The sequence below is a fragment of the Penaeus monodon genome, chromosome 42, assembly GCF_015228065.2.
Source record: "Penaeus monodon isolate SGIC_2016 chromosome 42, NSTDA_Pmon_1, whole genome shotgun sequence".
Taxonomy (NCBI): Eukaryota; Metazoa; Arthropoda; class Malacostraca; order Decapoda; family Penaeidae; genus Penaeus; species Penaeus monodon.
This window is the reverse complement of record NC_051427.1, coordinates 14,595,821-14,619,876: the sequence shown is the minus strand read 5'-3', so window position 1 is coordinate 14,619,876 and position 24,056 is coordinate 14,595,821. Positions and strand designations below refer to the sequence as shown.

Sequence of the window (24,056 nt, the reverse complement as noted above, 5' to 3'; positions counted from 1 at the left end):
AAAAACCTAGTGATATTCGTAATTAATAAGGGTTCTGGGGAGGCACTCCAAGCAGGGCTGTCCAATAATACCTGCTATTTCAGTACCCTGTGATGTAGCAATAAACCAGTAATGTCTATAGATATCAGAAAAAAACAGGTTAATTCTTCATTACAGCATACACCAATGCAGTGGCATGTTACCGAGAGCTATCCACCCTCCAGAGACGAGGTCCCAAAATCAGGCTATCATGCAAACCGAAAATTCCAAACCTAACATTTCCTCCCCTGTACCCCGCCACGTCTATTAACAGCATGCCAAATTACAGAAAACGTGAAATTAAGAACTGGCTGTGTGAGGGTATATTGGACAGTGAGCAGTGACATGCTATGGATATTTTCATTTCACGGTAAATATGTTACTGTTTATTAATCCTTCTTATGCACAGTGTCCATTTCCCTCTATCCTTGTGCGTCGTTCTCGGTAACAGTGACTTCAGGAAACTTTATAGTTCTTGGCATTAATATTGATGTCACATGCAAATTTGACAAATCTGGACAATGAAGCCAAAAATTGTTTTTTCTGAATGGGATTGCTATATGCTTGCACAAGTAAGCTTTCAAAGAAAAGCCAATAATGACAACCAGTCTCATGCAATAGGTAACCATGAATCTTTTCTCATGAAAGCTCTGCCCATGGAGCCAAGTCCATTCCTTAAATGTGTGGTATATTCTATTTGATTAAATTGATTTGATTAGAGTGGTCTTTGCATAAGCGATCGCGACGATATTTTGGCATCTACGAATTCCTCTCACTCTACTACCCAACTATATAGATATTCTGAAGATATCCCACAAGACCCACAATCCTGGCCCTGATAGTAGGAGAGGGCATGAGTAATTCATATTTTACCTGTGGTAAAATATGAATTAACAATTTATCAATATATTGCAAAATGCAACCCACCATGTGGGACTTCTGCCCCCAACCTCCATCCTGGATAACATGTGTATGGTATGATAGAGAGTAGGACAGACTCGACATGGTGTGCTCCCACTACCTTGCCATACATATGTGGAGAACCATCTTCCATTGTGGGGATTGATAGCGGTAGCCCCAAGTTGCTATCGATTACAAGAATACAGGGGTGTGGCGGTTTAAGCATTCTACGGTAAATGTTCTTGTATGGGTAGTAGAGGGCGAGTAGAATCCATTTGTCATCCATTTCGTCGTGATCGGTCATGCGAAGGTATTCTGAATATATACCATTCTATTATATATTTTTTAATACTTGATACAACTATACACATGCATGAGCAGCCATCTAACACCAAATTTTGACAGACCTGTTGTCTGTGTTCACTGATAGTTCTAATAGTTCCAAAAGTGCAGTTTGTTGGCAGTGCTACTTGTGTTTCCGAATTCTTTACGGACATGCCGGTGAAAACCAACTCAACGATAAAGTTATGCTCTCAGGGATAACACTAAATTCAGTGAAGTACAATAATCGTGTTCCAGTTGCAGAACTTCGTCAGAAGTTTCTCGCATCCCAGCCACCCTCACTTCAACCAGAAAGTTTGCATATTAAATGTGTGTCAATTGAGGGGTGTTTGGGGAAGAGCCCTCAATATAGAAGTCCTGCAACCACAAGGGGGTCCGAGGGCACAGCACAATATTTATATCAGATTTATTCTCGTGTGATGAGAACAAAAATGTTGAATACTTCCGTCACATTCACAGCCAACAACCTATGTGATAAATCTTGATAGCAGGTAGGGCATGAAGTATTACCAGAATTTTTTTTTCAAACTACAGACATCCCCACCATCTTCACAAGTCTACAGGAATCAAACCCACCTTTCGGTAAATTCATGGGGATAAGAATAAGGATTCACCTGCCAACCCAAATGCCGAGTGACTCCAACTCGTTCAGACGAAAAAAAATGAAGACCACATTACGTAACTGCAGGATCTTGACTAGCCAACCGGAGAAAAGACCAACCAACACGAACCCATTGCTCCCCTGGACAGGTACACAAGACTAACCTTTCCAGAGGGCAGGTCTACAAAACAAAAGCAGGTGGACGAGGGAGGTCAACCAGCTGCCACCCCTCCAAGAGGAAGGCATGCTAGACATGGCACAGGAGGAATGGAGATCGCTATATCTACATACAACAGTAGCAAGAAAACTACGTGGCCCTGATGGTTTATGGCACTTTTGCGGGGATTTCTCTCCCAAACAAAGACGACTATCAGCCCAAAAGCAAAAGGAATACCTGGTTTCCAAAGTAAGCCACTGCAGATGAAACAATGCATCTTCCGGGTGTTTTTAAAGCTGGTAGGATATACGAGGACGGACAGTACTGATTGTATGGAGCAGAGACCACCACCTAAAAGAGTACCAATTCTTTGGAAGATGCATACAGCCGAGCTGTATTCAACTGTGGAGCTCAGGTTGTGGTCTGCTTTAAGTGGCAAGGTTACACCCACATAGCTAAATAATGAAGGAAAAAAAAACAGCTTGTGCCATCTGTGCAAAAACTCACCAGACAAGACTGCCCTGCAAGAAACAAGGACAACAACGACGGCACTCACCATCAGAGGTGCATTAGATGCAACGCGCAAGGGGTGACGGCCTAGCACCATAACTGCCCCCCCCCCCCCACAAATTGCCACACGCACATCCTCCTTTGCCCCAACTGTACTCAACTGTCGTGACGTCACCAACCCACAGGAATTCCCGCAACTGCCAGGGGGATTCCCCATCCCAGGAAACCGTGCCACAGGAGAAACCATTGGTGAAAAAGACATGGATACGGCCGAGGAAATAAGAAGCATCAGGCAAGAGATTGCCGAAGTGAAAAAAATTATAATGGAAAACAAAAGTGAGTGTGTAGACAGGGCAAATGTGTGTTCTGATTATGTTAGTGATGTTGAAAATACGAATGAGGTCTCCTATATTATTACGCACGACGGGCCATCTGAAAACAGTGACGACAGTGACTGAAAAACAAAAAAAAGACGCTAAAGAAGATGCGAAGGAAACGGACGAACTAAGGGACATCACTCAGAATATGCCATCAGGTACGGATTATACGTATAGTATCAATACACAGAAAGCGTGCAGACAAATAAACAAGATGCAACACATACATATTAGAGTACAAGAAATATGCAGACTAAAGGGTTTCACCAAGCAAAATTGACCAATCAGCTAATCATAGGGTGTGATGGGGGACAAGAAAACAATTACTTCTCTTTCATGGAATATACGTGGTGTCAACCGTAGAATTAATGACATTACTATATTCTTAACAATGTTGACGTTATCAGTTTACAAGAGCTCTTCACAGCAGCCACTAAAATAAAAACCGACCCTAGAATTAGAGGGTACCACTCCTATACGAACACAGGAATGACAGGCCTATTGACTTATGTCAGTGACACCATTCTGCACCAACTTGTGCGGTAATTTAATGAAAATGTGCAATATCAGCATTTACATATTCGAACAGCCTCCGAGTTTCTCTCTGAACAATGTATACGCAAGGTGTAGAAAGTTTCAGACTGATACACTGCCCAACTTTCAGAATCACGGCACAATATGCATGGGAGATTTTAATGCTAGACATTATACATTTGGAGAGTCAATGCAATGAAAATGGCGAAGAGTTCCGACATTTTGTGAACAACAGATCTATGACAGTATATGATACAGACAGGCAAACTCACGTGGCGGGGGGCAGGCTAGATTATGTAATAGGAAGGGATCTTGTGCATAGAAACGCAAGCATTCTTCTGACAACAGAGCTAATCAATGACCACTTTGATACACTGTTGATCATAGTCAATCAACAAAATCAAGTTTAAAATGTTCTATCCCTTCTTGCCTTGGGCACCAATTTAAACCACGTATCTATGACTGGTATAACGATTACACACTACTCAAAATTTCTATCCCTCCTTACCTTGAGCATCACTTTAAATCACGTATCTATGACTGATATAATGATTACGCAGTAACAAGTGTTGATAAATTATCCATGGACATGACAACAGTGGTCACTGATTACTACAACACTTGGGTCTGTCCAAAGAAAACCTTCAAAAACAACTCACAACGCTCCAAACCTAAGTGGGTCGGTGACCCTACATTATTAAGGGAACAAAAGCGTTCAGGAGCTTTATGATATCTGCAAGCAGGATAATATCCGTGACCTTATTCAAGTTGTGAAGACTAACAAAAACCTATGGGAATTAAACTCAATTTCAGAAATGAACAACTTGAACAGTTCCTACAAAGCATTAACAATACCTCAATGTTGGAGGTCTGGAAAAAAAAAAAAAAAATCGAATTTCAGGCAAACCAACTAACACCCTGCAATTCCATAGTATTCTTGCACAAGCAGATATGTTCCTTAGTCAATGGGCTGGAGCGTCCAAATTGAGCTCACTTCCCACAAATATTCAGGATCACCTTAGTCGCTCTAAAATTGCACGCAAATTTGCCATTGAGATTGAATGTTCCGATACTGACCCCTCAGACTTTGCCGAGATAACCGAGTGGGAACTGAACAATGCACTGATCAAAGGAAAAGCATCCGCCCTAGGTGAGGACGGAATTACATAGTGTCCTCTGCCTTATAGCTCAGGTACCTGGTAATCCCCTTTTGCACCTATACAGGTTAAGTTTGTCACAAGGTATTCTGCCTGGCCCCTGGACACGCAGTCTAATCATCCCTATACCGAAGTCAAACACTGATAAATACCGACCAATTTCATTAACCTCATTTGTATGCAAAGTTCTAGAAAGGATAATTTTGAACAGACTCGGGTACAGTTTACAAGGTATATTATCTCAGACTGTACGGACTTCTATCGGGACGTAGCACACAACATTGCTTTGCAGAGTACTTTTCACACTAATCCAGGGAAGCACACTTTCTTGACCTTCAGTCAGCTTTTGACATAGCAAACAGAAGTTATCCTAGAACAATTAGTAAGCTTTGGCATCCGGGGCAAGATATTGAACTGGATTAGAATATATCTTTCGAACAGATCTGCAAGAGTCCTGTTCAGGGGAGTGAGAAGTTCCACTTCACAGTCTTTTGAACTTGGGATGCTAGAGGGAGGAGTTCTCAGCCCTATGCTGTTCAATGTCCTCAATGCACAAGCTCGTGGCAGATATCCCACTTGGGGATGGTGAATCCATTATATGCTATGCTGATGACATATGCGTCAGAGCATCATCACAAGAGGATGCAAATAATTTGACAGAATCACAAAGGCTCAAGAGTGTGGATTAGTCATCTCCGCTGAAAAAACAATGGCTCTCAACCCATATCATACCCCCACCAACTTTTTGCATAGGTGACCAGGAGCTTGACATATGCCATAAGTATAAATATCTCGGGGTGAACGTAAATGATGCAGACCTGGTCCTCTCTAAAGAAGAGAGACTGGTCAGTTGTAGACTACCATGCACTGGACTTGTTGCAGTGTAAGAAATCAGAAATAGGTAGTTTGGAGGTCGTGCAAAATGAAGCTATGAGGATTATCCTCGGCGACCCGAGAACAGCAAGGATAGTAAACATGAGATCAGAATTAAACTTACCATCCATTTCTGATAGAATAATATTTATTTCCACCATATTTGGGGTCAAAGCTCTAAGGGAACCCTCATATATCTCAGATTTCCAAAAACAACTGCAACATAAAATCACGCAAGTAGACGTGACAAATCAGACACAAGCGCGCCCTCTGATACACAAAATCTCCATGAACATAAAACTCAATGTTCCAATTAGTAAAATACCAAAAGGTCGATCCATTCCACCATGGAAGAATTCAACATTGATCATGCACCTTACATGTCTACCACAAAAAAAAAAAAAAAAAAGGTGCATAACTGTTGAAACAAATTACGCTAGCAATGGTAAAGGAACACACAATCTATGGGTGATGGTGCATACGAGTGTTACGCCGACGGATTCGTACAGTCTGGATACAAAGTTGGTTGTGCTTGCGCTGTATACATCAAGTTAATGAGAATACAAAACTGGACCAGCACTACACAAACGGAGCTGGCAGGTACACTCCTCGCAACGGAAATCTTAATGTCTAGGGGCTCTGGAGTAGTTTTCTGCAACTCAAAGTGCTCTTCGGACGCTAAATTCTTTCAAAGCTGGTGGCGATGAGGAAATCGAGTTGCATTAAGTGTAACGTAACCTATGCAACAGAGCATAATTTCAACATTCAATTTGTATGGATACCATCTCATGTTGGCATACGCAAGCACGACTTCGTAGACAAATTGGATACTGTGAACATAGATCTTGGGATGCCTCTTGCTAGGTTTGCACATATATTGAAAAGTTCTCATAAGGAAGAACTAGTAGATCTGATCAACACTCATAGGCCTGAAAGCTGTACCATAAGGCACTACCATCAGTAGTGAGATGGCAAGCCTTCCTATGGGTGGCACCGAAGTCAAACCAGACTGATGTGGTTATTGGCAGAATATGTTTAGGTTACAGAATGTACTGGCAACTGCACGGTGCAGGAAGTGAAGATGAATCTAGATGTAGATTGTAACAAAGAAAAACGAATACTTGAGCACTATATTTCGGAATGTCATGTGATACAGCTTTTCAGACCACCTAACATGAGGTATAAAGAACTTTGTGAATATTTCATTTCATCTGATACATTGGAAGATATACTCTTACTATACCCTAAATTTACTATGTAATAACCACCGTAAGCAAATAACAGTCATTCAAACAGTGGCAAAAGCATATGAAAGTAATAATTTGTATGATGTATTTATATTTCTATTTTACCTAGTCCAATTAGAGTAGTTACAGACTACTGTACAGTGTCAGATATGTAAAACTAATCATTATTGCCCACGCCTGAGCAGATAGCCAGGGTGGTAAATAAACAACTTATAATCGTACAATGCATCCTAACCAATAAACCAATCCAACCTTAACCCTGTGGAATTTATACACTACGATCTGTATATTCCCTAGCCAGGGGGCTACACCCGCTGGACCCCCGTGGTATTGTATACGCCTAGCCTGGGGGCTAGGCCCCCCCAGGGTAAAACCACATACCTTTATATAGCAAAACACCACACGTTTCTTCACTTCGTCTATGGTCACAATTGCTTGGTTTCTAGTTTCTTTTTCGCCATTTGGGGCACTTCATGGGTTCAAATGTCAGGCTGTGATAGACTAATCTTTGTCCTGTAGCTCCACAATATGGCTTTAAAAATTGCCCAGAATCGACGCAGCACTAAATAAAACCTTGTTCACGTAATGGCATTGCACGGCCTGTCAAATCTCCCGGTAGCAAAACATGCATGCACACAAGGATATGGTAATTACAAAATCTTTCTCACAAGCACGTAGTAATACATGGACTACTTGGTAGATCGCAGTAAAGAGTTATGCGCCACATTTGTTTTGGTCCTCGCAAGGGAAACATGGATGGGGACAGTCTCAGAGCGGTGATATGCAGGGCCTATTTGTCATTTCCCGGTAAATATAAGGCCGCTGCATATTTACCTTTGTTGCTTCCTACTAATTTTTATGCTCTACAAGATGACAGTGTCCATTTTTCTCTATCTCGGTGCGTCGCTCTCAGTAACTTTACCCATGTAATTAAAGTGGCAAATAGTTCGACATAGTGAATAGATCTATGACCGTATATTTGACAAGGAAACTCACGTGGCGGGGGGCAGGCTAGATTACGTAATAGGAAGGGATCTTGGGCATGAAAACATCAGAAGCATGCTTGCAACAGAGCTAATCAATGACCACTTTGATACACTGTTGATCATAGTCAATCAACAAAATCAAGTTTAAAATGTTCTATCCCTTCTTGCCTTGGGCACCAATTTAAACCACGTATCTATGACTGGTATAACGATTACACACTACCGAGTGTTGATAAATTCCTCATGGACAGAACGAAAGTAGTCGCATTACTACAACACCCACATCTGTCCAAAAAAAATCTTAGGACCTGCTCACAACGCGCAAAACCTAACCGGGTTGGTGACCCTACACTATGAAGGGAACGAGCAAGCGAGTTCAGGAGCCTTTTGATATTTACAAGCAAGACTATACTCCTGCCCTTGTTCAGTTTAAGGCTAACAAAAACCTATGGGAATTAAAAATTCCTTTCAGAAATGAACACTAAACAGTTACTACAAAGCATTAACAATAATGTCTGAGTTCTGGGAAAAATCTACTTTCAGGCAAACCGACTAAGCCTGCTGTTCCATAGTCATCTTGCATACGCAGATATGCTCCTTAATATTGAGGATTACTTTAGTCAATCTCAAATTGCACATAAATTTGCCCTTGAGATTGGATGTATTGATACCGACCCCTCAATACTTTGCTGGTATCACTGAGTGGGAACTGAACAATGCACTGATCAAAGGAAAAGTGTCCACCCCAGGTGGGGGTGGAATTACCATTAGTAATCACCCTCCTTATAGCTCGGGAAACCTGGTAAATCCTTTTGCCCCTTTGAAAGGGTTTTAAAGTTTGTCACAAGGTATTCTGCCGGGCCCCCTGTACCGAAATAAAGGGCCCTGTTTGTAAAATTTACTTGGGAAAAGCCCAATGACGCACTTCACATCCCCGTCCAAGCAGCTCCCCCTTCCCCTTTTGGGCGGTTTGCAGCGTGGGCCTGGCTTTCCCTTTTCGCACAGGGTTTAAACATCCGCCCCCGGGGGGGAAACCGGGCAAAAAAAGGGACACGTCTGAAAGGCAGGGGGGAAAAGGGCCACGGCAGACAGGCCAAGCCACACGGGGCCCCCAGCTCCACCATTTCTTTCCCCATCGGGGGCCACGAGGGCCCTTGGGGGGGGGGGGTAAAAAATCTACCCCGAAAATTTAAAACCAGAAATCTAAGAACCCTTTTTTTGACCCCCCCCAAAGGGCCATCCTCTTCACTACTTTCCGGGAATGGAAAGGGGTTTTTCCCACGGCCTCAAAAACCCCCAAATTTTTCGCCGACTGCTCTGCAGGGCTACGCAAAACCGGGCCCGGGTTTTGTCGCCGACGCTTGTTGCCGACCAGGCTATCTACCGACAGGGGGCTACTTCGGCCCGAATTGCCTCCTCTCTTTAAATCCCCCAAACCACGTTTCCAAGTCCTTTTCGATGCCCCACCCGCAACATGTCTTCCTACTACTTAGTCCCTCTTTCACTCACCCCTTTTGGGGCTCCCCTTTTTTTGACAAAGTCGCTAAAGATTTTAATCCTCCCCTTTTGTAAGCCACCAAAACTCGCCAAGCCCCCGGCTTGCCTACCTCGCCAAGTCTTCGAAAAACCCTTGTCAGCACACGTTTAAAGGGTCGCAGTTCTACCTACACCACCAACATTTCCTCGCCCTTTTTAAAAAAGTACGTACCTATTATCCCAGAGTAAATTTTGGGCCCCCCCTAACCCACCCATACTTTGCATAAAAGTTGCCTTTTTTTTTAAAAATTCCCAAAGTACACCCACTCAACAAATCCCACACTTAACTATACTATACCCACACTGAGATAAAACCTAAGTAATACACCCTTACCTCACACCCCTTTTCATCTGCCTAATCAAGCCCCCAATTTAAATATTATTTTGGGCGTTTTTTGGTCCTCACGTCCCACAGTTAATACATTTTATTTACCCAAGGAAAAATGATTCCCTTCGATTTTAAATTTTTTTGGTTCGGTTTTTTCTTATATTAATAAATTTTTAAATATTTTTTTTTGAAAGGCCAAATTAAAGGTCAATACATGAAAGGGGAACCCGTCCAAGCACTCCCCTTCTTGGGGCAGGCCGCAGATGTCGTTGGCTCTCTTTTCGCACGGGGATAAAATCCGCCCTAAAAGGGGAAACCCAACCCCCTAAAAGGCCCAAGGTCGTAAGGCGGGGAGAAAAGGGCAGGGCAGAAAGGCCCAAAGCCACACGGGGCCCCAAACCCCCCTTGCCCTCCCCCCCGGGAACAAGGCCCTCCTGGGGGGGGGGGAAACCCACTTTACCCTCAACAAAAAACCCAAAAAGCTAAAAACCCCCTTCTTTGACCCCCCCCAAAGTCTCGCTTACATCAAAGTCTCCATACTAAAGGAGATGGGAAAGGGGCTCAAAAATAGGGCTTTTATAATAGTAATTGGCAAATCGCTATTAAACACAAAAATTTTTTTTTGGGCTGCTCAGGGTATAGATGGCGTTGTAGCACATCGTATTCGTCTGTTTCTTTTTGCTTTTTGACACAAATTTCAAATTTAAATGGCGGCCTTTATACCCAAATAAAACACACGTGTTATTGTTTAAAAAGAAAAACCGAAAAAAATTTTGGGTTTTTAAGGGTTACCTAAGGATAAAAAAACGGGGGATAAAATCAGTATGGAAAAAATCTGCTTTACCCTTTAAAAACCTTTCCGGGAAGACAAAAGTAGGAAAAAAGTGGGAAAAGGGGGTAAAGGGAACCTTTTTAAGTGTTTAAAAATTTGGTCAGTGCTTTATTACTATTTTTTTTTTTTTTTTCAATTTTAAGTATTTCCAAAATTTATTCAAAATTTAAAAGGTAAAGTTCCCAAAGAGAAAAACGCCCCCCCCGGGAGACTAAGTTCCAAAAGGGGTTTTTTTTATATTTTTCCCTAACCAACGATTTTGGGGGGATGCGGGGGAAGGGGGGGGTTTAAAAGGGGGGGGGAAAATTAGATAGCACTGGATCCCCAAACAGGAAGCTGCAGAAATCGGGGGAAAGTGTTTTATGAAACTTAAAAAAATCGATTTTTCTAAAACCGAAAAAAACTTTGTCCGACAAAACGTGAAAACAAGCAAAAAAAAACGGTAAAAATCGGCAATTAAAAACTCTACGGGACCACGGCCAAATTTTGTTTAAAAAAAAAAAACTACGGGGAAAAAAAACCCGCCCTTTCGGTAAAAAACCTAGGGGGTTTTCAAAAACCACATCCCCTGGGGGAAATGGGAAAAATGCCCCAAACCAAAAAACAACCAAACGTTAACCCTGTGGGATTTTACACTACGAATATATATTTTTCCTTTACCCAGGGGCTCTCCCCCCTGGACCCCCTGGGTTTAATTTTTTTCAAAAAAAATACGCCTAGCCGGGGGGTACGCCCCCTGGCCCCCCCGGGGGAAAAAACCACATCCTTTATATCCCCCGAAAAACCGAATTTTTTGGGTTTCCGTTATGGCCCCCAATTTGTTTGGTTTTTTAAATCACTTTTTCCCCATTTGGGGCACTTATGGGTTAAAAAGGGAGGTTGTGATGGGGGACAATGTCTATTTGTCCTGAAAAATTCCAAAATATGGCTTTCAAAATTATTTGGGAAAACGACGCAGCGCGGGAAAAAAAACATTACTCCCCGGCTTTTTTCTGGCGAAATGTCATTGCCTGCAAATTTTCCCGGTGGAAGCGCGCAGGCGCACAAGGGAAAAAATTGAAATAAAACAGGTGTATAATTACCAAAACACAAAAAAGATGTTAAAAATTAAAAAGAATCCTTTAAAAATATTGAAATTGGAAAAAACGGCCGCTGGTATTTACAAAATCGTTTTTAACAAGGCGAAACCCAATTTACAAGGACCTTGCATATCGCATTAATGATTTCCGGTAAAATTTTTTTTGGGTTTCCTCGCAAGGAAAAAATGGAGGGGGACTTAGCCTCAGAGCGGTGTTCTGCGGGGCCTATTTTTGTCATTTCCCGGCTAATAAAAGGGCCGCTGCAGATTTACCTATATTGCTTCCTACTTTTAATTTTTTATGCTCAAAAGATTGCAATGTCCTTTTTTCTCTATCTCATGCTTCACTCTCGGTAACTTTCCCCCCCCTAGGGGTTAGCCCTCCCAAAAAAAACCAAAGCAAAGCTTAACCCCAAATATATGGAATGCCAGTGTTACACCCTGTCAAAACCAGCTAACACGAGGTAAAAGAACTGAAAAATTTCTTTTCCCTTTCACATCCCTTGAAGAAAAATACTCGCACTATACCCCCGGGTTTACCGTGAAAAACAGCCGTAAACAAAAAAACTAAGAAAAACAGGGGAAAAAACACATAAACGTAAATACATTTTGGTATGGGTAGGATTTGTTTTTTTACCGTGTACAATTACAGTAGCCCAAAATGCGTCCCATGTGGAATATATGCAAATCCAATCACGATTCCCCGACCCGATAGCCAGGATGGTAAATCATTTTAAAAACCCTATTTTAGGGGTTTTCACAAAATCCAAAACCCGTGAAAAATCTTAAAAACCGCCCCCAACCAAAAAAAACCAATCAAAGCCTTAACCATGGATTTATACACAAACGTTCTATTCCCTAGCCGGGGGCCCCTGCTCCCTGACTGTTGTATTTTGTGCAAGGGGGACAAATTTCCCCTGGCCCCCTGGGGTTTTTAATTACACAAGACATTCCCAAACTGACAAACAAAATTTAAATTTCCCTTTCTACATAGCCTGTATTTTTACTTTAAAACGCCCCCGGAATCGACACAACACTTAAAAAGGTTAATGTTACCCAGAGCCCCCGACCCCTAGAGACGGGAAAACCCCCAAAAAAAAGTATCTTGCCGAACCCAAACTCCCCAAAAATAACCCCACCCCACCTTGATTTTTTTCCCCAACAAGGGGCCCCCACCCCGTAAAAACCTTTATTTATTATTAAAATTCGTGCCAAAATTAAAGAAAAACCCACCTTAAAAACTGATTGTGCGAGGAATATGCAGCGGGTTTTTTTTCGTCATTTCGTGGTAAATACGAGGTGGAGGGAAAATACCTGGTATACCCTATTTCTTATATTCCAAAAAAGGAAATGCCTTTTTCCCCCATCTCGCGTCGGCCCCTGGTAATATTTTAAACCCCCAATAGAATAGTAACTTGGGGTTTTCACCCGCATTAATTAAAATTGTATTGGAGGGTTTAGTTTTTTAATTTTTTTCGTTTAATAAGGAATGCACCAAATAAAAATGGGAGAAGTTGCGGGGTTTTTTCCCCTTTGAATACCCCTTTTGAGGGAAACCCCCAAATGAAGGGGTTCTTCCTGCCAATAGCGGGGATATTTTTACGTGCTTACATAAAATTTGGAGAAAAGTAACATCCAAACTGGGGGCCATTCCCGGGGCCCACAAAGGCGTATATAAATCACTACGTTTTTTTGACGCTAAAAGTAAACTCGTAAAGGGGGGGGGGAAAGGGAAAAAAACAAACATGCCAAAAGCGCGGATTGGGCTTCGTTCGAAATTTAAAATCCCAAACTAGCAATCCAGCATTTCAAAAGGGGCCCTATGAAAAGCAAAGGTATTTTAACAAAAACTTCCATCCTATAACATTAAAAATCCGCAAAAAAAATACGAAAGTGGTTAGAAAAACATCGGGTTTGATTAGAATAAAAAAAATTTTATAATATGCCCGGGTTTTCAAAATGCACAAAATGCTCACCGTAAATCTTTAGGCTGCCGTGTGGGTATCCCAAAACCCCGCCCCAAGAGGGGTTGGCCTTGGGAGGGCCACAGGGCCATCCTGTTAAACCCAATAAAGTTTAAACCCGTACAGAATGTGATCAACCCGGCTGTAAGCTCTTGCCCTCGTGGGCCCCGTGTTTAAAAGCCGTTTACCCATACCCAGCAAATTTCTAGGTTATCACAGGGGGTCAATTGTTTTTTGGGCTTGACGGGCGTAACCCCTGTTCTCTCGCATTTCCCTTTTTTTTATTGGGTTTTTTGTGTTTTTCCCTTTTCTTTGTTTTTTTCTTTTTTTTTTTTAAAAGGTTTTTTTTTTTCCTTTTTTTTGGCCCAACATATAAAATGGAGGGGGAATTTTTTTAATTGTTTGTTCAAATTTTATGGGCCTACAACACCACCCGGGAAAACCGCGCGCGCACGGGACGGAAAGCACGCACGCACGCCACGCAAAACCCCACACACACACACACACAAACACACACAAACACCCCACACACACACACACACACACACATACAAAAAACACTACCCATACACATACACATACAAAATAAAACATACACATACACTACACATACACATTAAAAAAATACACACACACGCCACGCCACGCACACGCACACGGGCGGCCCCACAAAAATTTTGGGAAATATATTGGGCTTATGTGAAGATAGATTAAAACCCCCACCGTTAAATCCGTTACCTTTTCGAAGGGTTTTTCTTTGTTCTTAAATTTTATTTGTAGGATTTTTTTAACTTTGATGTGCCCTATTTTGTGTGTTTGCATGCGTTAATTTTTTAATTGCTTTTAATTTTCCATTACTTTTCTTTTAATTTAAAAAAGGGGAGTAATATATGGTTATTTTTTTTGGGTAAAATTTCAGAGTAAAATTCCCATTTTTGCCTCTCATGAAAGGGTTTTATATATATAAAATATTATATATATATATATTTATATATATATATATATATATAATATGTATGTTGTTGATGTTGTATTATGTATTGGTATGTTTTAGGGGATGGTAGGTTATGTATATGGATTTTTGTGTTATATTTTATATATATATATAAATATATATATATATGTATTAAAATTTTTATATATAATAGATATATTTTATATATAATATATATATATTAAAAATTGGGGTTTTTGCTGTGTGTGGGGTTGGGGCACACACAGACATCTATGTATCTCCCTTATATATATATATATATAATATAATATATATTATATATATTTTAAAATATATATATATATAAATAAAATATACATATATATATATATTATATATATATAAAATATAGATATATTTTATATATTTTAAAATTTTATATGTGGGGTGTGTGTTGGGGTGTGTGGTGTTTGTGTATTTTTTATAATATATATATATATATATATAAATTTGTGTGTGTGTGTGTGGGTGTGTGTGGTGTGGTGTGTGTGGGTGTGGGGTGTGTGTTTTGGGGTGTGGTGTGTGGGGCGTGCGTGCGTGCGGGGCGGGGGGCGTGCGTGCGTGCGTGCGTTCGTGCGTGCGTGCGTTTGTGTGTGCGCGTGCCGGGGTGCGTGTGTTGTTTCGCATGAAAGAAAAAAACGAAATTAAAAAAATTCACCCTTTCCATAGTAGTTATTTTTAAAAAATTAAAATAAATTTTTAAAAAGAACAAAAAACACAACATATAGTAACCACCTATTTATCTCCCTATATATAATATATTTTATTATATATATATATATAAAATATATATATACTATATATATATATATATATATATATATATATAAAATTTCATTATAATGCATGTATATAAAAATTTTATATAATATAATTATTTTATTATATATATTTTAAAATTTTTTGTTGAATATGTATATATGTATAAAAAATGTGTGTGGGTATGGGGTTTAAAATTATATATATATATAATTTTATATTAAAATATATATATATTATAAAATATTTTTTATATATAATTATTAATTTATATATATATATTTTATTTATTATAAATATATTATAAATATTTTATTATGGATTATGCATTTATATATATATTTTTATATATAGTATATATATATGTGTGTGTATTTAATGTATATATATATAAAATTTTATTTATATATATATATATATATTATTTTAATATAAAACATTATGGGTGTGTGTGTGTGTGTGTGTGGGTGTGTGTTGTGTGTGGTGGTGTGTAAGTTTTTGTGTATTTTGGGAATTTTTATGTGTAAAGTGTTTTGTATATTATTGTATAAAGTATGTGGGATGTGTTTTGTTGTGTGTGTAATATAAAATATATATATATATTTTATTATAATTTTATAATAAAAATATATGATATATATATATATATTTTATTGTATTTTATGGATATATGTATATATATAAAATATATGTACATATATATTAATATAAAAAATATTATTTTTATATATTTTATATATTTGGTTTTTAATAAAAATAAAATTTTTATTTATAGTATTATATTATAATTTTTATATATATGTACAAAAAATATATATATATATTATAATATATAATAATAAAATAATCTTTTATTATTTAAAAGAGGGGAGGGGAGAGGAAAGGAGGGAGAAGGAAAAGAGAGAGAGGGGAGGGGAGGGGAGGGGAAGGGGGGAAAAGAGGGGAGAGGGGGGAGAGAGGGGAGAGAGAAAAGGGAAAGGGTTTAGAACCCCAAAAAACAAGTAGAACCCCAGTAAAAAACCCATATACCAAAATTGCTTTTTGGTAACCATTTTGTTTCAAAAATTTAAAGGTGTTTGGTTTGGGGATGGTGATTTAAATGTGGAATGACCGTAAAGCCCAAATTTCTTGCCACTTATCATCTCCACCCTGTTCCCCCCCCCTCCCCCCCCTAACCCCCCCACCCCTTTTTTTTCGCCTCCCCTTTCCTTTTACCCCCCTTTTGCCCCCCCCCCCCAAAAAAAAAAAAAAAAAGTTATTCATGGGGGTGCAAAGTGAAAATTTCCATTTTTTATATCAGAAATGTTGAGTTACCTACAGCAGGGAAAATTATTATCAAGTTTATTTACCTACCAAAGGGTTTAAGCTTATAAATTTTTTTCCCGTTGTATAAAAAAAAATGTTTGTGTACTTGACATTTAGAGGTGCCCTTTTTAAATTTTTATATATCATATATATATATATATATATATTTATAAAATTTTATATAATATGTATAAAATTATATATAAAAATAAAATATATATAATATATATATATAATATTTTTATATATAAAATATATACACACCCAAATTTGAGGGAGTGAAAATTTTTGCCACCCTGTAAGTATGCCCACTGATTGGGAAAAATAGCATTTTAAGAACTGAAAATGTCCCTTTTTGAAATTATATTTTGGGGCTTTAGAAGTGCTAATCCTCACATCAATCTCCCAATTTTCCTTTTGTATATTTAATGGGAAAAAATACAACTGAAAAAGAAAAAATATTGTGCCCATTTTGCTTATATTATTGTCAGATTTTTTTCAAATTCTGGGAAAAAGGAAAAACAAGAAAACTTCAAAAATTCTCTGTACTTTTTTATTATCTGTATAAACTATTATGTATAGTTTCCAAAAAAAAGGTGGGATTACAAGTAAAAAAAAATTTACAGTCATTTTGCAATCTTTTTGGGTTTATACCAAAAAAATCTTTTTTTCATGGGGCAAACTTAAAAAACCCCCCTCTGAATTAAATAGGGATGAATATATTTAAACTTCCTTTTAACCCCCGGTTATATTAAAAAGACATTTTTCTGCCCAAAATTTTTTAATATGGGGTTTTAAAAAATTTTTTTTCGTATACTTGGGATAAAAATTTGCCCCATATCATTCTAGGAAATTTATTACAAATTTTTCCTTTCATTCTAATTTTTTTTTTTGGAAAAAAAATTTGTAAGGTTTTAAACACACAAGACTTACAAATTACACAACCAACATTATTTTTTTATTTTTCAAAACAGTTTTTTATTTGGAAATGGCTAATACTATTTCCATGCAATGAGATATATATATACTATATATATATATATATATATATATATATATATATATATATATATATATATATAATTATATATATATATATATATAAATATACACATATATACAAATATATTATTTATATATATACATATAATATATAATATATTAATATATATTATATATATATATATATATATATATATATATATATATATATCATACACATACATACATACAATATACATTCATATATACATTCATATGTACATTCGTACATACATATCTACATACATACAACACACACACACACACAACACAACACAACACACAAACACACACACACACACACACACACACACACACACACACACACACACACACACACACACACAACTAATATATAATATATATAATAATATATCATCATATATATATATATATATATATATATATATATATATAAACACACACGTTACAATGCATAATATATTTACTCTTCATTCTTTTGCAACATGTTTCAAATTTCATAAACATAAACATGTGTACTGGTATATGCATTAATAACTAAATACATATTGAACTCTTTTAATATTAAGATTACAATAAAATTTGTTAAAGATCAAATATTTCATTCATATTTGGGCTATTCTTTTCAATCCATCTAAACAAAATACATTTTAAAGTAATTTTGTCTTTGTATATCTCGGATCAAATCTCACACTGCTATTATTACCAATGATAAATGTTACTGGTCTTTTAATCTTAATATCCATCTTAAAAGATTTATGAGCTTATTGTAATGTTCTCCAGTAGAGTTTCAGTTTAATTTATTTTACCAGCCTTTTATCTATCAGTAAATGACAAAGAAAAATAGCAAGAAATAATGAGATTCTTACCTTTTTGGCATATGCTTTGAATAAACACAGTTCTTATCTTTCATATATCCTGTTACAAAAGTATATCAATTTAAGTGAGAAAAAATGCACAATACTTGAATCAACTGTTCATGAACTCAAACTTTTAAAATAAGTACAATATCCAATATCTGCTTCAAAAGAATCCACATAACACACGCAAAAACAATATTGAAAATTTATCCTCTAGATGTAACACAAGAGATTGAGAGACTGGATTACACAGTACAACACATCTGTTTTTATGCAGCTGAAATAACCAATCACTATACATGTTTAGGGTCATCAATTAGGGGAATATTATCCAATATATGGTAATTTTAGTATAAATGGACTTTTGTGCATACAAAGAAAATTTCTTGGTTTCTTGTGATTTTCTAAATACTATATTATAGTTATTTTGTGTAGTTCTGGATGTTTTTTTTTTTTTGTGTGTGTTTTTTTAAAGCATTTCATTAAAGTGCTCTTATGACATATCTTCTGTAGGCTGGTAATGGTAGTTTGCTGAGCTCTTCATGCAAAGTAACAGTAAAACCCGATTGTCACTTTTTTGGAAGAAGCCAGTGTTAAGGTGTCCCCAGCACCCAGACTGGAATTTCTGTTGTGTGCAAGCAATATCTTGACTCTGCATTCTATGAGCTGTTGTAATGCTCATCTTTTGTTGGTTTCCATCTCCTACTCACTGCTTTTGTGAACGTGCATACATAAAACAAAACTTCCAATCTGGCTCACAAGATAACTACTTATGAAAATTTCAGAACTAGACTCTATACTGTCCAAGACTAGACCCCATTCCTCGTACCTATTTGCTCCTCTCTTGTATTCTGCGCTCTGTCCCTTTGCTCTGAAAGCTAAATAGATGATGATTTGAGGAGGAGGAGGAGTTCGTCTTAGTTAGAAGAAAAAAATCTGTATAGTTGATGAGAACTGTTTTGTATTTTTTTTTTTTTTTTTATTTACTTTAGTTATTTTCTTCTTGGAGCAGTATTAGTAGTTTAGTATAAAATGAAGTGAAGTAAAGAAAAATCCTTCCCTTAATCTCTTAAGCATTTACATCAAATTTCGTAATTCACAATTAAAAAAGAAAAACACATATAAAAATTATTTGTGACCAGTTCCGCTTGTCAATAATTATACAGCTAACATCAGACCTATGAAAGCTGACTTTGTAACCACTCTACTGACAAGCATTAACAACAATCTGATCACCAAACACCCAATTTCCACCAGCCATATTTTCATTTCCTTCTGCAAAGCCCTTGGTCAACCTGCGTCATTTTTATATCATGACTGACCTTGCTGTGCCAAGGGTCTCGACTCTTCTTGCCTCTCACCCTTCAACAACTGGGGGATCTTTCAGTTACATCTGCTACGTCCAGTCTAGCATGGTGTAACAATCACCTCAAGGAGCTGAGGGTGGCTTTGTCTGCCACAGAAGCAGTTTATCCTCTGGTCACATTCATTTCTGCGTTATAGCCATCTCAGGAATACGCATCTCGCCACCAGAGAAAGTCCTCTCCTAAGTGACGAAATGATCTCAACACAAGAATGTGACAGGAGTAGAAGTTAATGTCTAAATTTAAAAACAAGAGACTCGGATTCACGATGGAGAGAATGCAGAAGTTTGTTAAAGATAACTGCCCAAATTGGGTACATGCATTAATAAGATTGTTCTTGGAATATCGAACCAATCCTTTTCCTACTGCTATTCTATCTACTGTAGGGAAAACAGTCCCAATAATTAGAATGCAAAATAAGAATCGGAGCAGTTGGCATCCCCTTGACAATCTGATAAACTTGAATACACCATGTGTCTTTTCCACTTTCGCATGACCAATGAAACCAGTAAAATTCCTAGTTCCCACATTTACCATTAGTCCATCTTCCTTAGCCAGGTGAGCAGTACCGTGGCTTACAATATTGACCACTGTCAAGGGGATCCCAAGCTGCTCTACTTGGGGGACGATTCCCTAACTTGGGAACCTGTTGTAGAGAGCATAAGTCAGGTCATATCCCTGGAGACGACAGATCTGCACATCATCAACATCATAGTCTGAGTATTGTGGGACACTGTAGTTATCCTCCTCAACACCAATGCTTGCACCGTTCTCCTGTAAATGGTACATTATCATATTATATTAAGCAAAGAAATAGACTGCACCTTAATTATATTAAGTGGTAAAATATATATTTTTAAAAACTTCATCAAAAACAAAACCAAGAACTAAAAACAGAAGAAAAACAGGAATAACTAACAATACAAACACGATCAGAGATAACTATATTAACAGCCTTTACTTACAAGACTCTTGAAAAATGTGAGGACAAATTGCTGGGGTCCAAATGTAGACACAACACGAGAAATGAGATCCTTGTATGATTTCTGTGGGATGTTAGTCTCAAAGGACACATATGAGAACTCAGGCTCTGGTGTAATGTGGATAGTCATGTATCCACCCTGTGTGAGTGGGAGAATACAAAGGAAAAATGTAATCATAAAGTTACGGTTAAGCCTACTCAAGCAGATTGGGTGACTTTTAACGAATTTTTTGATGTTCTTTATAATCTTAGAAGTTAAGGCAGACAATATCCATTAATTATAGTCTTCTATTATCATACTGTCAAGAATTTTACCAAATAAATTTTTCTATGCAATACTGTCAATTTTGCACTAGGAATATTCTTCCAAAACTAATATAATCATCACACCTATAATTTAGTCTACATATGATACAGAATGGTAGGACCCACCGGCACACTGCGCATCAGTCCATTCATGGAATATCCACATGGATCAAATTGAAAGTCATCAATCATAACATCTGGGATGAGACGATCAATGCCCGATTTCTGAAAAGAAACTTACTTTTAAAAATACACCAATAATATTGCATGTACCACAGAACTCTACAAAAAATTCAGGATGTATTACTATGTTGCAAGAGGTTTTGAAAGTGAAAACTCAACTCTGTGAGATAACGAAGTAAAAATCAATACTTGTTTAAGGAAAAAAAAAAAAAAATCTAAAAGAACCTTTGCTTAATTTACTTTTACTTTTTATAATCAAACAAGGTAATATTAGCCTAAAGACCCAGGACTGACTTCCATATAACTGTATGCATACAACAGTTTCCAATTTGGGTGCTACAGACATTAACACTGGCTATTTCCAAGAAGGTGGCAAATGGGTTTTACTATTACGTTTTGTGAAGAACTCAGCAAAACTGCCATTACCAAGATAGGGTGACCTTCACACTATCACATTGATATTTTTGCCTATTTGAAGCTTGCTTGAAAAATCTGAATAGATATGAGAGCTGCATATATAGAAGTCAGTCCATGTCTTTAGTTTTAACCCTTTCCCGACAGGTAGTATTCATAGTGGCCCGGGCCTCGCTGCCAGGGGCTTAAATCGTCGCCCTAGCATGCGCCACCACTCATGCCAAATACCAGCATCCCTTGCCGTTTCTTCATAATAATACGAAGATATGTTGTATTTTCAGTTTTCATTATTTTCTAAAGTCTCTACTTGCCATACTTCCTGATAAATCGAGACTGAAGGGTATTTTTGTTGTTATATAGACTCTACAGTTGATCATTATTCAGTCTATAGTCTGAATAAAATAAGCAGTGTGTGGCATCATGGAGTTGAAATCGTCGGTTTGTTGCAATTTTTTTTTTTTTTTTTTTTTTTTTTTTTTTTTTTTGCATAGTAAAAATGAGAAAGTGTTAAAAACAACTTAATCACACTTTCAGTGGCAGAAAAGTAATATATTGCCATGATTGTAACAAAAAAAAAACTCATGGTATGTCCATACATACACCATGGCATATACATACATGCCCCCGGCAGATAGTCCTGCCATGCCATAGCATGTGCGTACATGCCACCCATCGGCAATGGGTTAATTGCTATGGTACATTAGAATGTGGATATATAGGATCTAAATCTGTTTTACCTTTGTGGCCTCAGCTGCTGTAGGACAAACTTCTTTATAAAACCATTTCATTTTTTCTGGGTCCAAGTTCATCATCAGCACCTCTAGTGTCTGATCCGGTTCACGGTGTGCTTTCCCCAGCCTATAGTGAACATGTGGAAGATAAATAAGTAAACATACGATCTGCAGCTAATATATAATGAAACAGGAGAATCACCTCTATCACTACCAATAACATACAATTATACTGATTAGCTTAATGTATGTGCTTTATCAAATAGTAAAGGTCAACTCTGCATCTCAAACTCATTCATCTTTACATAAAAAGATTGTTGACTTAGTATGATTAAGTTTTACATCCAGACATGAATTTCATTGAGTTATAACAGAAGTCAAACAGCTTTGAAATTTCTACAGACATGAAAATCTGTCAAAAAGCCTTCTACAGACCTATTATGAGGAAGATTCTGACGAGCAGCATTGGGATGATAGCGAGAACGTCCTGGTGACACAGTGTACAAGTACCAGCAGTCAGGGCGGTTGACACTACCCATGCAGTAAGCTCGACCCCCTGCAACAAGAAATTGAAATTAATATTGTCACTCTATATCATAAAGACTAATAGTGAATGCTATTTATGAAAAAAAGATAAAACCTAATTCTTCTGACTTAGAAATGCATGTAAAAAAAATCTACCATTTTCTTTTATTAAACCACAAATATGTAGACTGTTTCCAAAGGGCACTCCCTCATACCTGGGTACATCTGATCCAGGATGGACACCTCCTCCTCAAATGTACGATGAGGAGACACCTGAAGTTCTGGCCTCTTGAAATTCTTACGGGTATAGTAGAGGTCCTGTTCAGGAGCAAAAAAAAGGTCACGAGTCAGAATCAGCCAATCCATTTTGATGCTTACAACAAGGGAAGGTGCTGATCCCCAACCCAGAACAAGACTGTGAACCTTGTTCTGCCTTTGAAACGATCACAATATGATCCTTTGGCTTTCAGAACAAGGTCCACAAGCCATTCTGTACTGGTCCCCTCACAGAGTTGTAGCATCGGGATACTAGCGCTATCACACAGGCCTGGAGATGCATTAGAATACCTTCACATATGAATTAAATATCTTAATTTGGATGGCATCCTAATAACATTCTACTTTAAATGTCGGAATGTGAAAATGGCAGTTGGAAAAGCAAATGACTGAAGAAAGAAAACTTCAATTTTGCCAAATCAAAGTAGTTTTATCTTTATCTTACAGTTTAACAGCAACCGACAATATTTCCTCCAAGCATGTGCAGCCCGCCAGAAAGCTTTACATCCAGCATGATGCACGGTGCACCGAGCATTGCCTGCACTTCTGCCAGATTTCAGCCCCGGGAGCCTGTTGCCCCCCCCAGGGGAGCGCGGGACCGTGCCACACGCTGTATTGACCTCTATGGCTCAAAACGGCCAGCCACAAATTTCACCCCTGGGGGTCAGGCTGCAGTGGGATTGCCACTCACCCAGCTCAACCTACAGCAATAGGAATCAACATATTTTTATGGCCTAGTTTTAACCCCGAGATTTTATAGTGCACAGGATTCATATTTTACCAGTGATCAGTAGTGAATGCCACAAGAATAAGGGTTATGGATTACTTACTATAAAGTTAATAAAGAAGACCACAATATGCAATATACAACAGACAGTGTTTGTATGTTACATA

General features: G+C 37.8%; 1 protein-coding gene across 1 annotated transcript in view; it reads right to left on the bottom strand.

Moving 5' to 3' along the window:
* Positions 1-18,825: 18,825 nt before the first annotated feature.
* The window catches only part of LOC119599286 (S-adenosylmethionine decarboxylase proenzyme-like), a 30,692-nt gene continuing 25,461 nt past the window's right edge, over positions 18,826-24,056 (bottom strand). The window contains exons 4-9 of the mRNA XM_037949018.1: positions 23,102-23,204; positions 22,797-22,917; positions 22,368-22,488; positions 21,160-21,258; positions 20,711-20,866; positions 18,826-20,519 (exon numbers count right to left, since the gene is read on the bottom strand). Coding sequence (XP_037804946.1) covers positions 20,379-20,519; positions 20,711-20,866; positions 21,160-21,258; positions 22,368-22,488; positions 22,797-22,917; positions 23,102-23,204 — 741 coding nt within the window. The 3' untranslated portion in view covers positions 18,826-20,378. The remainder of the gene's footprint in view (positions 20,520-20,710; positions 20,867-21,159; positions 21,259-22,367; positions 22,489-22,796; positions 22,918-23,101; positions 23,205-24,056) is intronic.